This window comes from Protopterus annectens, chromosome 6.part1, assembly GCF_019279795.1.
Source record: "Protopterus annectens isolate FY-2018-M chromosome 6.part1, PAN1.0, whole genome shotgun sequence".
NCBI lineage: Eukaryota > Metazoa > Chordata > Ceratodontiformes > Protopteridae > Protopterus > Protopterus annectens.
The window spans coordinates 123515008-123531472 of NC_056738.1; the positions used below are offsets into that span (position 1 = coordinate 123515008).

Sequence of the window (16465 nt, forward strand, 5' to 3'; positions counted from 1 at the left end):
GGCGAAAGCCAAACACACTCTAGCTAGGCTTATAAATGCCCTAGGGCAGATAGCCTAGTATCAACCTATGAACCTATGAATGCCTTGGCTAGGTCACGGTAGGCAATATGCACTGTACAGGCATGATCTAACCTTAACAAATCTCAACTGGGTTGGGTCCAGAGTTTGGAAATTACCTATGTCCTTTGTGATAAGGTCCATAATGATTCTTTCCATGGTCTTGCAGATGAGACTAGTCAAGCTTATGGGTCTATAATTCCCAGTGTTAGTTGATGGTCCCTCTTTGTGCAGAGGGATTACTGTTGCTGTCGTCCATTCTGCCAGAACATAGCCAGTCCACAGGCTGTGGTTAAACAGGGATCCAAGTAGGTCTGCTAGGTCATGTTTTAATTTGTTTAAAAGGCAACCTGGGATGCTTCTGGTCCCATTTATGCCGTGTTTTTGACCTTGGAGAGCACAAAGATGACCTGCTCTTTTGAGACAATAAGCTGAGGAATGATGGCAGGTATACTTTGGGGTTTGACTGGTAGAGATGGGGGGGTGAAGTTTGCTCCAAATCTGTCAGGTGGCAGGTTGACTTTTACCACTGGTTGAGTATAGGTGATCCCATCCACAACCAGTTCAGTGCATACCTGGGTATCCCCCTTTAGATTTCAGACATAGTTAAATAATGCCTTGTGAGTATCCCTAGCTAGGGAGGCTATTTTTGCTTTGTAATTAGCTTTGGAGGACTTGACAAGATCTCTAATTTGTTTTAGCTGGAGAAGGACTTTTTCCCTGTGCTGAGCCACTTCCCTCTTGTTTTCAGACATTAATTTCTTTCTTTTGTTGTATAGCATGTTTATACTACGGGTCCACCCGAGTAGCTTGTTTTTTCAGCAAGACCTGGTTTTAATCTGGTCAGGTGCAGCCAATTCTATACAACTGCTTAAGTTGTTATACAGGGCATTGGTGTACACCTCTGCATAGGAGTCCATGTTATCTCTGTTCAAAGGGGCTTTGAAATTTCTTATACCATCACTTAATAGGAGGCAATCCGCTCCACTCCCTACCCCCAATTCCCACCCACCCCCAGAGGTCCTAGCCATATAGCTCCCTCGACACACCCCCTATTCTGATCTTCCAATCCTTCTTCTTCCCACTCTAACTGCCTCCCACCCCCACTCACACCCTTTCACAGCCATACACTCACACTTATTCTATCTATTTCTCCCTCTAATTTACTCAACGTACCCCTCCTAATTCTACTCCTTTATACACTAGAAATACCTACTCCTTTCTGTGTTTTACTCCTATCCCCTCTTCTGTTATCCTAAGTTGTTCTATACCTTTACTTAACGATAAAACACCCCTTTCTACTTCCTCCTCTCATACTCTTCTCACCTTTCTCTAATACTCCTACTCCTACTATGGCTCCATACCTGCCAACCCAGCTTTTACTCCCAAGTCTACTTTTTTCCAGCCTATGCTCAGTTTACTTCCTATCCATCTATGAGAAACCATTGTATGTCCAACCTTTCAATCCACATAAACACACTACAACATTTCTCATTCCACTTAATTCATATCCATATACTTCTTCTACCCCTAACTATCAACTACCTAAATTCCACAGATTTTCACATCTCAAATATGTCTTGCCTTCTGATAACAAAACTAAATTACTAACCTTTCTAAAATGTAACCTCAATATGAAACCTATTAATCTTACCCTTCAAGCTGGAGATATCCACCCTAACCCTGGTCCTACTTTCCCCTCTCCCCTAATAGCCATACCCAAACTCAATAACACCTTCCTAATAGGACATCTTAATACCTAAAGCATAAACAATAAAATACCCTACCTGCATTCCCTCCTTCACGTACATTCATTTGACATTCTTTGCCTCTCTGAGACCTGGCTAAAGTCTTCCACTAAAGACACTGAGATTACTCCCCAAGGGTATAACATGGTAAGACTTGACCGTCCCAACCGCAAAGGTGGGGGTGTTGCAATTCTTTTTAAAAACCATCTGAAGATTACTACCCTTCCTGCCTCTCCAACTCAAGATAGTAAGGTAGAAGCAATCATTGCTAAACTCGAATTAAATTCCAAAAAATCCCTTTATATTATATGTATGTACCTACCACCTGGTAATAATATACCAGTCCTCGAAAATTACCTTAGCTGGCTATCTGCCACATACAAGAAACCATTATACTAGGTGACCTAAACATAGACTGGAATAGCATTAATGCTGATAATCCTTCTTCTCATATCAACCTCCATGGTTTTACCCAAACCATTACCTCAACTACTAGGCTCAACAAACATAGCAATAGAGAAAGCATCTTAGACTGGATTCTCATAAACAAAGTCAAAGATAGTTACAAAGTAGGAACATTGCCAGATGATGTTAGCGATCACTCCTTAACATTCATAACAAGGGAAAAGGCAGATTGTGTAAACCCCTGCACTATAAGAAATATACGCACCATCAAACATTTTAACCCTGAACTGTTTCAGTCTGAACTAAATGCATGTAACTGGAACCCCTTAAAAACACTCCCTCTCGAAAATGCAGTACTATTCTTTAACTCTAGTTTCTTATCCATTCTAGACATTCATGCTCCTGAAAGTATCATTAGAATTAAATCTAAAGCAGCCCCCTGGCTCTCCCATGAAACCAAACAACTTATTCTCACTAGAAATAAAGTCTGGGCCACATGCAGGTCCCACAGAAATAACCCTGATCTTCTACACTTCCACCAGCTTAGAAATTTAACCAAAAAGGCAATAATAGCTGACAAAAAGAAATTCTACTTCAATCTACAACAAACTCACCTTAATAATTCTAAACTTTTCTGGTCCTCAGTCAATAGACTCCTCTCCCCAGGAAGTTCTAAAACTCCTTCCCCACTTAATGCTGATCCTGATACCCCTCAACTAACTGCAGATGCCTTCAATACATTCTTCACTGAAGCTATACAAGCTCTTGCTAAACAACTAAATGCCAACAACTCACACACACCTTGTAACCTTACAAACTCTTCCTTTAAATTCTCTCTACATCCAATCTCTACATCTTACATATATAGACTCCTTCTCAAACTAAAACCTTGTACCCCCTCTGCTGACAAGCTACCTTCACTCTTTCTACAAAAAGCTGCCAATGTTATCACATATCCTATTTCCATTCTCATAAATAGGACAATCAAAGAAGGAATCATCCCAGATATCTGGAAGGTCTCTCACATTATCCCACTCCATAAAGGTGGTAACTCCATAGACTACTCCAACTATAGACCTATTGCTCTCCTCTCTCCTCTGGCCAGAATTATGGAGAAATGTATCCATCATCAGCTTGTACAACACCTCTCTCTCCACAACATCATAGCTAACTGTCAACACGGCTTCAGACCATATCATAGTACAACTACCGCCCTGCTTTCCTTTGTAGACACTATTAATCTGAACCGTAACAACAACCTACACTCTTCTGCCATCTTCATTGACCTCTCCAAAGCATTCGATATGGTTAACCACTCTTTATTAATCAATACTCTTGAATCCCTATCTTTTGATATCCCTGCCATTAGATGGTTTAATTCTTATCTTTAAAACAGAAAACAAGCAGTTCTCTGGAATAACCACATTTCTTCTCTTTTGCCTGTTTCTATTGGAGTTCCACAAGGCTCCATTCTTGGCCCACTTCTCTTCTCCCTCTTCATTAATGATCTCCAAACAATAATCCCTCAAGCTACCTGCATTCAATATGCTGATGATTCCACACTCATCTGCTCAGCATCTTCCACCTCAGAACTTATCTCTCATACTCAAAAAATCTTTAATACCGTTGAAACATGGTTCTCTAGTAGATTCCTCTTATTAAATGCTAAAAAAACTAAACTTCTCCTCTTCACCCCACTACCAAGACCCCCCCCCCTTAAACTTCACCATCTCCTCCAACAATGCCACTGTCATTTCTCCCGACTCTACCACTAAACTGTTAGGTATTACAATTGATAATAATCTCTCTTTCAGCCAACACATTAACAACTCCATAAAACTTGTCAATAGAAAAATAGGATCCTTATATCGGATTAGACCATTTCTGACACCTTCCACTAGAACTAGGATTTCTCACTCCCATCTTCTTTCTACTCTTCTCTATGCTTCTCCCATCTTTACCAACCTCAAGAAAAACAACCTTACTAAATTGGCTACCTGCTACAATAACATTGCTCGTTTCGCTATAGGTAACCCCTACAGAACACACCACTGTCTCAACCTGAAACCACTAGGCTGGCTAGAGTTTCAAAACTATCTTGCAATCCAACAACTCACTATTGCCCATAAAATTCTGTACCAACCAAAGAACACCCCTATACTCTCTCAACTCATAATCCCCTATAACAACCTTAACTCTCTCCGCTCCTCTAATAAACTATTGACTAGTTCTATAAAATCTAATAACACTGCTGGTGACTCCCTTTTTACAAATTCAGTAGGTACAAAATGGAATTTATTACCTAGCAACATAACAAAGACTACATCATTGCCTCTTTTCAAACAAAACATTAAACTGCACTTCCAAAACCACTGGCTGTGCTCCTGTAGTAAACCTGATTAACTTTTCACTACTTATACTCTACTTTGAACTACCTCCTACTTCTCACTGACTCTACCCTCCACCTGGCTTTCTTCTTCTACTCCCACTTGTCTTCCAAATTACTTCTTTGCTTGCTGACTGTCTTACTTGCTCTCCTTTCCATAACTTATCCCTTCTAACTTCCCTTATTCTCAGCTCTCTTCTCACTCACGTCCTACCCTGTATCTTTATCTTACAAAGTATTTTTATCTTTATTCAAAGTTTTTCAAATATGACTGTGTGTGGTAGTAATTATTTTATATAGTATCATTTAGTATCTTTATCATACAAAGTATTTGATGTTTGTATAAGATTCTTTGGACTGTGACTGTGTGAACTGGTAACTAACTCATTTAGTAATAATAGGAAGCTGTAGAGTTATAGTTTTTTTTGTCTTTTACGAACTTTCTTACAAACACTATGATGTTTTCTTTATTGTATTCTGTGTGGAGCTTTTCTCCCCGGGCCTCTACTGAAAATGGAAATATCTCCAGCTAGACTAGCCCGGTCAACAAATGTAAAATAAAATAAATAAATACATTTTTTAGCTTTATCGAGTTTCTGGCTTTATAATTGCATTGAAAGAGGTTGATCTATGGTCCAGTCTTACAAGGGAGGACATCACACGGGGGTGGGAGAAGTAATGTTGTCCCACGTTAGTGAGTACAATATCCAGGACATTGGAGCCTCTCATGGGTGTGCTGACTAGCTGTTCCGGAGAATTTGCATTGATAAAGTCCAAGGACCTCTAAGCCAGTATGTCATGTATATTTTCCAGTTAATGGTAGGATAATTATGGCAAGTGACTCCAGTATGTCCGGGTATGCAGTATGCTTTTCCTGGTTCATGGTGGGGAACCTGTAGCTAGCTGTGATGTGGCAGGAGATTTTGCTTGTGGTTAATTGAACATGGAGTAGTTTGAAACAGTCATACTGTCTGACCAGTCTTGAGGTGTACTTGAAGATGGATACACCTCCTCCTCCTCTGATTCTTTCACGCTCAGTTTATAGTCTGAACCTGTGGAAGGCATTGCAGCCCTGAACGTCTGAGGTGCTTTCCGTGCCTTTGAACCATGTCTCAGTGACTGCACAGACATCAGCATCTTCCATGATGAGGAGTGCTTCCAGGGAGTGAAGTTTCTTGTTTAGACTCCTAGCATTAAGCAGTAGTACCTTGAGTTTATCTAGAGAGAATTTTGTTATGTTGGGAGGTGGGTTATTTTGACACTGCCAAAAAAGATACAATAGGGGTGGCTAATTTCTTTGTCAGTATCTGAAAGCCTAGAGAAGGCAGGTGCAAACCATCTCTGGCAAAGCATCGTGGGTGGACCATGTCTTCCCAGGCTAACAGATATTGGATCCTCTTTAACTGACACCAGAAGCTAAGCCAATTGTAAAAGTCAGTCATTTTTTGTTTGTATTGTGGCATTATCCTTGGAGAAGGTAGAATGCTGCTTAAAGCTAGGCTTATATCTGCCTGTAACACATAATCTAAGAGCTCAGTCATGTCTCTCTTCATATAGTCCTGAGAGGTACATATCAAGTCATTCATCTCCACATGGATTACAGTGTCATACTGATACTTGTGGTTGAGTGACTTAGATCTGTCACCTGACAGGCAGCTAACCATAACCTGCTCCTTATCCAGCTGATGAGGGAAACTTCTGTGTGTCTCATTATGGAGTCTCCTATGACCAGTATATTGGGTTTTGTGGTGTTACACCTTAAGGACTTTTTTTGAGACACTGGTGTGTTTTTATTATGTGTTGTGGCTGTTTTTTGCATTGTTATGTATGTAAGTGGTTTCTAAAGGCACCATTTTGGAGTCCTCTGGTCTTTTGGTAAGTTACTAATGAGTGCTTCCACATACTGTATGTGGGTGTATGTGTTGTGTTCTTATTTAGTGTGGGAAGTGATGTGTATGTGTTTGCAGACAATCTGTTTGGCATCGATTTGTCCATATGAGAGAGTCTTGCCTACAATTCCATAGTGTAACTGCATCTTCCACATAAAGTATTTATTTGTTTCAGGAGTAAATGGTTGTCAGTCTACATGAGACAATTGCTACATTGCCTCAGGATGCCCATGGCCATCAGGCTGGCCAGAGAGATGAAGGGAATCTGCCCATCCATGATAGCAGGTTCTTACTGTATGTTTTATTAGGGAAGAGAATGGGTTAATTTGACAGGACTGTGCTGGTAGCTCAGAGACCACAAGAAGGACCTATACTTTCCATAGGCCAAGGCTGACCATTAATGCACAACTGAGTTGCTCCTAAAGCAGCAGATCAGCTTGGAAGGGTTTCACTGACAGTTGTTTAGGGAAAACCTGATCTTTAAGGCTTTTGCACCTATACAGGGCACTTCCAATCACCAATGTATGGAGAGTAGCACCATGCAAATGCAAGACTTAAATATGAGCAAAGAGGAACAAGTTTTAAGCTAACTACCAATTAGGAAAGCACACAGTAAGCCTTTCATCAGCAATCCTCAACTCAAATAGGCCAGATCAGAATACTTCTGCCACAGCAGTGCAGAAAACAAACTTCTAATGTAGAATGGCTGGTTTTGAGCCAAAGTTAACACTACACAAATTAGCTACAGTAGTCCTAGAACTATCGGGTCTACTTTACTTATCCGAACAGCCACATCACTGACTTTCACTTCGCCAAGATGAAAGGACTGAAAAACCAGAAGACCGACATCTGGAACACCATCTTTCTACTTGAGGTAAGTAACCCCTTGGCCACCCCCCCCAAAAAAAATAAACCAAACAAAACTAAACCCACAATTGTGGGAGGCTTCATTCCCCATACCCCCTAACTAAATATACCAAGTCCGAGATCGCAGTATCGTGGGGGTAAGGGGCAAAGTTCAACAGGATGGCCAAGCAGTTACTTACCTTAAGTAGAAAGTTGGTGTTCAGGATGCTGGTCTTCTGGATTGTCGATCCTTTTGTCTTGGCGAAGTGGAAGTCGATGATGTGACTATTTGAGTAAGTAAAGTAGACTCAGACTATCAGATACAATGTAATACAGTGCAATTAACTACTTAAAGCAGGAGTAGCCAGTGCAGTTTTTTTTTTTTTTTTTTTTGAAGTAAAGTACAGGAAAAAGCAGAAAAGAAATTGCTAAAATGTAACAAGAGAAGTGCAACAAAATACTCATTTTTCATCTCTTCAGTGATAAATTTCTCCAGATGAAAGCAGATTATCAGCATTCTCTAGCAAAGTCACAAAATAAGCAGCTCTGAGTAGCTATACCAAAGCCCACTCAAATGTGAGGCTTAAATACGAGTAAAGAGAAACAAGTTGTAAGCTAACTACCAATCATGAAGGTTCACAATAAGCCTTCCACCAACAGTCCCATTCAGATAGGTTAGATCAGCATATTTCTTTCCAAGAGTACAGAAAACAAACTTCTAATGTAGAATAGCTGGTTTGGAGCCCAAGTGTAAGAAGACCACACAAAGTAGCTACAACAGTTCTAGACCAATCAGATACTTAAAGCAGCAGTAGACCATACCGTTGCTTTTTTTTTTTTTTGAAGTAAATTACAGAAAAAACAGCAAATAAATTAAGAAACTGCTAAAACGTAACAAGAGAAGTGCAGCAAAATACTTATTTTTCGTCTTTTCAGTAATGAATTTCTCCAGGTGAAAGCAGATTCACAGCACTGTCTAGTGAAGATGCCAAAAGATGAGCAGGTCTGAGTAGATATGCCACAGCCCATGTTAATGTGAGGTTTAAATATGAGCAAAAAGGAACAAGTTCTAAGCTAATCACCAATCAGGAAAGCACAAAATAAGCCTTTCACCAACAATCCCCAACTGAGATTGGATAGATCAGCACACTTCTGTCAGATGAGTGCAGAAAAAAACTTCTTAATGTAGAATAACTGGTTTGGAACCCAGATGTAAGAAGACCACACAAACTAGCTACAACATCCCTAGATCTATCAGATATGGGGTAATACAGTGCAATTAACTAATTAAAGCTGCAGTAGACAGTACAGCTTTTTTAAGTGTTTTTTTTCTTTTTCTTTTTATTATTATTATTATTATATATTTTTAAGTAAATTGCAGAAAAACAGCAAATAAATTAAGAAACTGCTAAAATATAACAAGAGAAGTACAAAATATTTAAATTTCTTCAGGTGAAAGCAGATTCTTAGCACTGTCTAGCGAAGTCACCAAATGACGAGCAGCTCTGAGTAGCTATGCCAAAGCTGATGGAAATGTGGGGCTTATCGTGCAAAACACCTAGAGTAGTAATTTTTGACACGGGCCAGTTAAGCCCTGAATAGAGTCCAGACTTTCCAAGTCTAAGTATCAGTTCAGGCACTGGAGGAGACTGATGTTATCAGCTTGTCTCTCTTTGTAGGAAAAGTTGAATATGTGTCTGGGATGTATAATATGCTTAAAAGAGTAGAAAGGCATTCTGAGTGGTTACGTCTTCCAAACAGGTAAGTAACTCACCACTGCAAATGCTCACTGCATGCTCACACCTTGAGCAAATTCTGACATGCACTGCTGCAGATGCAGAAAAAAAGAATACTGAGAAACCCCCCCTGTGGTGACTTACTAGATGACAGCATCCTAACAGTTGCACTCTTACCATGTTATGTCAAGAAAATGCATAATAAGCAGCATTAGAGAAAGCTCTGAAGGCTGATAGGCACTGAAGAGCAGGAAATGTAAAAAAAAAAAAAAAAAAAAGATAGGCTTCTTCAGGAATAAGTAATGGGAAGATAAGTTCACCACTAGTCAGAAGAACAAGCTGAACTAGGTGTAAATATAATCTTTTATTAAAGTTTACCTAAACAAGTCTCCAGCTCTTTGACTTCAAACAGTATTACCATGTATTAATTGCTAGTATTTTTATGGAGAGGAACCTTTGAAATGAGTAAGAAAATAATGAACCTGTCTTCCTTTCTTTCTTTCAGCTGTAAAGAATACAAAAATCTGAATTCCTTTTTTGCAGTTGTTATGGGGCTGAGCAATGTTGCTGTGAGTCGACTTGCACAAACTTGGGAGGTAGGTATTTCACATAGTAATGACCACACGCAGTATATAAGCTCTTGTCAGTTTTACAGTATATGTTTTTTGGCAGGATTGGTCAAGGTAAGCTTTATGATGTCAGTCTTCTTTTGTACTTTCTGTTAGAACAGATACGTTTGTAATTTTGATTTTATTCTGTGGTACAAGAAAAGAGCACTGTAGTTTAAGAGATGCTGACACTTTCATCTTATACTGCAACATACACATTGCATTGGAATGCTCCTTGCTCTCTGTCCTGCTGCTTCAGATAAGCAAAAAAAAATCACTATGCAAATATGTATATTTTCATATTTGCCTACAATCAAGTGGTATTCTGTCCTGGAGAGGGTCCAGTTAGAATTACTTTTTTCCAGTGCAAGCGGAAAAGTATACTCCAGCTTCATAAAAGGATAATCACACTATTTCTAATTTTGTATTCACTGATCATTATTTATTTATCATTTGTTGACCGGGAAAGTCCGACTGGGCAACAATACCCCTATTCAGCAGAGGCCCACAGAGAAAAATTCCACAGTATATTTCAGAAATAAAATAGTAATAAGGAAAACAAAGACATTACAAAGTAAAACATTATATATTAATATGACAGACATTAATAGACATTATCAAGCATGTGTAAATTGTTATTATATAGTGTTGGTAGTCCATAAAAGTGGGTGATTCTGTAGCTATTCCTATAGTTATCTAGTAGGTAGAACATGTGTAAACTGAGACAGAGTACAATGAGCCAGTAGTGTAGTAGGTAAAGAAGGGAAAAAAAATAAGAGGAGGGTTGTGGACTATCCATAGGGGAATTAGATGGTGGGGTACAAAAGGGAGATGAAGGAGCAGGGGTAGTGGTTTGTGTGGCTACTTTTTCCAGAGAGCAGGCAAGAGCATAGCCAGGTCTTAGTTAGGTGGTTCTGTAGTCTAATTTGAAGGCTACTGGGCTTTTAAATATCCTAAGGTGTGGTGGAAGGGAATTACATTTTTTGTGAGATGCAGGTGGAGAAGCAAAAGTCACCTGCTGTACTATTTCTCTAGGATATTATGAGTAGAGTTTTGTCAAAGGACTGCAGTTCCCTGTTTGGGTGGCAGGGTTAGGAAAGGTAAAGCAGGTTGGGGTTTTGTCAGGAATTATACAATTCTATGTATGGTTAATAGTTTTGTGTGATGAATGAGTAAGTGAGTGAGTGGGGTAGTTCTAACCATTGCAATTTTTGAAGTGCAATGCAGTGGTGGGTTCTGTATGGCTGATTAGAGGCAAATTTACCAATTTCATTACAACATTGTTCAAGTTTTAGGGTCTGAGTGGATTTAAGGTTCACAAAAAGGGGGAGACATAGAGTAGAGATGGTAATGAATAGGCTAAAAATTAGACTTTTCCGGGCTGCATCTGAGAGACAACTTTTTGTTCTGTAGAGAGACCCTAGTTTCCAGTGTTATTTTATTATTATTTTTTTTTTGGTGATTTGAAGCGTGTGCTGATCAAATTTTAGGTTGTTGCCTATATAGGGCACAGCTTCTATTTTGGTATAGTTTTTGAATTAATTGAGAATTGGAAGATTAGGGAGGGTGGTCGTTTTAGAGCGAATAGCATCAGTTTGGTTTTATTGGGCTTTAGGAGGATTTGATTGAACAGATAAGAAACATTTTTTGTGATGACCTGGAGTGATGTGAAGGTTTTTGGTATGCGTATTGTAGCGGAATTATCTGCATACTGGCTGACTATGGCCTGGGTGGCAGCTGTGTGCAAGTTGTTGATGAGCAGGTTGAATAGTAAATGACCCAGTGTGAACCCCTGTGGGACCCCAGTGGATAATGGCAGGAAAGAGGAATAGTCATGTACCCATTTTACAGCCTGCTACCCATTTAATAGGTAAGAGTGACATAGCCCCAAATGAGAAAGTCTCAGCAATACTTTTTGGTGGCAAATGGTATTAAAGGCCTTGGACAGGTCACAGTGTAGGGACAAGTTGGACAGATTTTCTGTACTGCTTGATAGTTCAAGTGAAACTCAGCAAGGCTGAAATGGTACTGTGTTTGGGGTAAAAGCCATGCTGTGCTGGGGAAGGTATATTGTTTTTCCATGATATATGACATAAGTTGTTTGTGAAAGCATTTTTCTAGACTCTTGGATATTGGAGATAGAATGGTAATAGACCGATAATTAATGAGTTCAGTGGATGAGCCTCCTTTTTGTATTATAATGTGTACGTTAGCAGGTCAAGCTGCCTGTTCAGGTTTATAGTGGACAATATGATTTCAAAGAAATGCATTATTGACACTCTTTCTAAAATTTACCATGCAAGTTCAATGGAAACAAATAGATTTCGGTGATACCAGAGGCATGGCTAAAGAATCATAGCTAAATTACTGCTTTCATTGTTCCATAAATTTATGTAAAGCAAAGGCATTATTTGTGTGGAAACAAGCCAGTCTTAAGAGTCCTGATTTGTAAGGTGAACATAGATCAGACTCTACAGACATCAAACCAATATATCTAAACTTCATTTTCTTTAAGCATCCTGAAAGGATAACTGTTTTCTTACTAAAAAAGAGAAACAAACATGATTTAGTTTTACTGGATAAAGAATAATGTGGCTTTATCAAAGGAAGGTCCTGTATCCTAAAATTAGTTGCATGTCTGAACATGTTTCTGACACTAATTCATTTGCTTGTCTCTACTGAACTAGGCCTGTAGGAATGGCATAATAAGAAGAAATGTACTAGTGGTATCGGTCAGACTTTGGGACAGCACAGTATTTTCAGAGTATAGGAGGTGAAAGTCTTAAATTATTTTGAAAAAACTCAAAACATGCATAAACACAAAATAATAACATAGTGACTCTTAATTCTGGATAACCATGGCAGACTTGAGGGCTAGTAAGACTGTCCAATGGAAAATATGACCTACTTGCTGCATGAGGGCTATTGTGATAACTAAGGATAAAAAACAATGTGGTATACCAGAAATCATTCTGAAACTATGTATGCATCAGTACAATAAACAGGCTTACTTTTATTAACTTTGGTACAGAGAGTTAAATATGTAAGAACATCAGTCTAGCTGGCTTATCCTACATTTGTCTGAAATCATCCTCCTGCATGTCATCTCTGGTTTGAGGCGCAGTAGAGATTTCCTGCTTAATCATAGTACCTCCAGGGAGTACTGTGCAGTCTTGCAGCTGACGTTTTGTTAATGCTAGCCTGCACAGAAACAAACACAAACTACATCAAACAATGTTTAGAGTTACAAATCTTACAGATTCAGTATGTTCAAACATACTTTCTCCTTAGTTCTTACTGTCAAAGTTGGAGCTACCCAAATCACACTGGCTTCAGCTTCAGCTGAATAGCAAAAGTGAGATAGATCGTACAGACAAAATTTTCCACCATTATGGAAGAAGCTCCCCATGCAGTAATCACTGAGTGTCAGATCCTTGTCAAAAAAGAGGAAGGGCTGTTTTGTGTTATATATACACTTTGCCATATATGTGGAGTAACATAGCATGCAAAATCCCATGGGAAAGAGACAAGACACCTAAGATTAACCTCCTCAGCCTAACCATGGTCTGTAAATCCCCTAATATCCCTGACCTGGTACATTAAAAATTATCTTTTTTTTGATCTGACACAATATTAAGTCAGATCTAGGAAGAGCAGTACTAGCTAAACATGATGACTGTTTTGATTTTCATAACTCATATTTACTGAATGTTGTTCCTCTTTTAATGTATATAGTAATTATATGTGTTATTTGCATACTTGGATATTATAACAATATGTATAATGTATGAACACACAAGTACTGATTTGGAAGCAATTATATTTGGGTCTATATTACCAGGTCGAAACTTTAGTTACTCGAATAACTAAAGATCGATATCGAAATCCAAAAACCACGAACGCCAGATTTCACTCAGGGAAAGAATTCCCTTGGCCATATGAAAAAAAAAACTTTTAAACCCAAATCAAGTGTGGGGGGTGGGGATTTGCTCCTCACACACCCCTAACTAAATATACCAACTCCGAGATTGCTCTGCATTGGACAAAAGGGCATAATCCGCATAACGGCCAAGGGAATTCTTTCCCTACGTGAAATCGGCCATTCACAGTTTTTGGATTTCGATATTACCAATCTTTAGGTATTCGAGTAACTAAAGTTTCGATCTGGTAATATCGACCCTTATATTTTACTGTCTTGCTTGCTTAGGCAAAGAGCAATCTCTGAATATATGTTTATGTCTAACTGTTTTAAATATTACTACAGTGTATATTATCAACTTCTCATTGGTTTGCTATGTGGTCCTTTTCTCCTTAATGATTCATATTACATGAGTTATAGCTGTGATAGTCTAACCCCTATAGACTAGAAAGCAGCTCAAATTTTTGCTTTGTATAATACCTGAAATGCATACCTCTTAACTATCCAGATTTTCGCAGAATGTCCAGATTTTTGCCACATATTATTTGTTTGTTCCACATAAAATTTGTGGTTTTCTAGATTTTTGTGGCAAATCAGTGAGGACTGAATTCATGCAAGGAATAATGCCCAACATGGTGTGTGTTAATGTGTAATTAACACTTCCCAGGGGTGTTATGAGGCCCAACTCCTTGCGGGCATTAATTACACTTTAACACACACCTTGGAGACTATTATTGCACTTAGAGAATGGGCTCTCTGTAAAGTTGTTGTTCATAGGTTCATACTAGGCTATCTGCCCTAGGGCATTTATAAGCCTAGCCAGAGTGTGTTTGGCTTTCGCCACCCATTTTAAATTAATTTTGCTATGCCCTTTTTCGAGGTTAGTATACTGTGCCTCTGTCTAACAGTGACACAGAAGTGATACCCGGGGTAAACCTACGATCTCCCATCCACTCATCAAGATTCCTCTTGAAGTGAGTCAATGAGGGACTCTGCCTAACCTGGACTGGGATTTTATTCCAGAGTGAAGGGAGCCTCTGGGTTATGAATCTGTCCCTCCAGCATGTCATATTTATTACAGTGCTGAGGTTCAAGTCTCTCGAGCGTGTGGCTCGATGGGATTTGGATTTTCTGAGGTGCAGCATGTCCATTAATTCCGGGTTGGACATGGCTTTATACGTCAGGCACAGATCGCCTCTGAGCAGGCGGTATGCCACTGCGTAGAGCTGGAGTTTCTTTAACCGGGCAGCATATGGCATCTATTTGACCCCTTTGATCCTCTTGGTGAGGTACTTTTGGGGTCTTTCCAGTTGCTGCAGGTGTCTGGTAAGGTACATCCCAAAAGGGGCATTGTACTCAATTATGGGCCTGATGAGGGATGAGTAAAGAGGTACGATGACCTCCCCTGATCTAGATGTGAATCCCTTCATGATTAGTTGGGCTATATAAAATGTTTTTCTAACCACTTTGGCCACGTGGTTGTCAAATGAGAGATTGCTATCAACTTGGGTCCCCAGGTCCCTAATTACTTCTTCTGTACTTAATGGATTACCACCTATGTGGTAATTTGTAGGCACTTTGTTTTTGCCAAAGGGGATGACTATACACTTTTTGGCATTTAGCTTGAGGCCATGGCTCTGGCACCAGTTGTCTGTTTCTATGAGGCCCTTTTGGAGGATGCTTGTGTCGGCTGGAGAGTCGATTATGGCGCCCAGTTTGCAGTCATCTGCGAACCTGGTCAGCCACAGTCCTTCCATGTTGGCCTGTACCTCCGAGAAATATATACCGAACAAGAGAGGTCCCAGGACTGAGCCTTGTGGGACGCCACTTGTAACTGGTTTGGAGTCTGACATGGCTCCAGCAATTCTAACCATGTGGGTTCTGTCCTTGAGCCAGTTTGCAACCCATCTAGTGACATAGGGGTTTATATTTAAGCTGGTGAGCTTATCTATAATGCCCGAGTGGGGTATTGTATCGAAGGCTTTTGCGAGGTCCAGGTAGGCTCTGTGGACCACCTTCCCCTCGTCAATGGCCTTGGTGACTATTTCAAAGAAATTGACCGGGTTTAAGAGGCAGGATCTGCCCTTAACAAAGCCAAACTGGGTAGGATCCAGTGTCTGTAGGTCCCCAATATCTTTATTTATGAGGTCCATGGTGATCTTTTCCATAGCTTTGCAGACCAAGCTAGTCAGGCTTATGGGGCGATAGTTTCCAGGATCCATTGAGGCACCACCTTTGTGGAGAGGGACCACTGTTGCTGTACGCCACTCTTTGGGTACATATCCTGTAGTAAGGCTGAGACTGAACAGTAGTTTTATGTTTGGGTTTAGCTCTTCTTGGAGTTCATGTAGGACACAGCCCAGGACACCGTCTGGTCCCATTGATGCTGTGTTTTTTGCTTTGGAGAGAGCGGCTCTTACCTGAGCATCTGAGATGTCAGGGGGGCAGCACTCTGCTGGGTTAGATATCTGCCCTTTTGGTGGATAGGGGGGAGAAGTTAGCACTGAACCTGTTAGCTAGCATGTTGACAATGCCTGTGGGTTCGGTGTATTTTTTGTCATTTTGGACTAATTCTGAGCATATCTGGGAATTCCCACCCAGGTTACTAACATAACTAAAGAAAGCCTTGTGATCATCCTTAGTGGCCTGTGCAATTTTTCTCTCGAAGCTGGCCTTAGATGATTTTATGAGTGCCCGTAGTTTTTTGCTAATACTGATCAGAGATGCCTTCCCTTTTTGGGATTTTGCTCTATCATGTAGTAGCTTCCTCCTTCTATTGTATAGTTTGTTTATGGCTGGGGTCCACCAGACAGGACGTCTGCCTTTGGAGGATTGGGTCTTGGTTTTATTTGGGATTGCATGATCCATGCA

General features: G+C 39.9%; 1 protein-coding gene across 1 annotated transcript in view; it reads left to right on the forward strand.

The window, feature by feature from the left end:
* Positions 1 to 16465, forward strand: part of LOC122805263 (rap guanine nucleotide exchange factor 4-like) — a 1439269-nt gene that overhangs the window by 1266255 nt on the left and 156549 nt on the right. The window contains exon 21 of the mRNA XM_044075352.1: positions 9573 to 9663. Within this exon, the coding sequence (XP_043931287.1) occupies positions 9573 to 9663 (91 nt within the window). The remainder of the gene's footprint in view (positions 1 to 9572; positions 9664 to 16465) is intronic.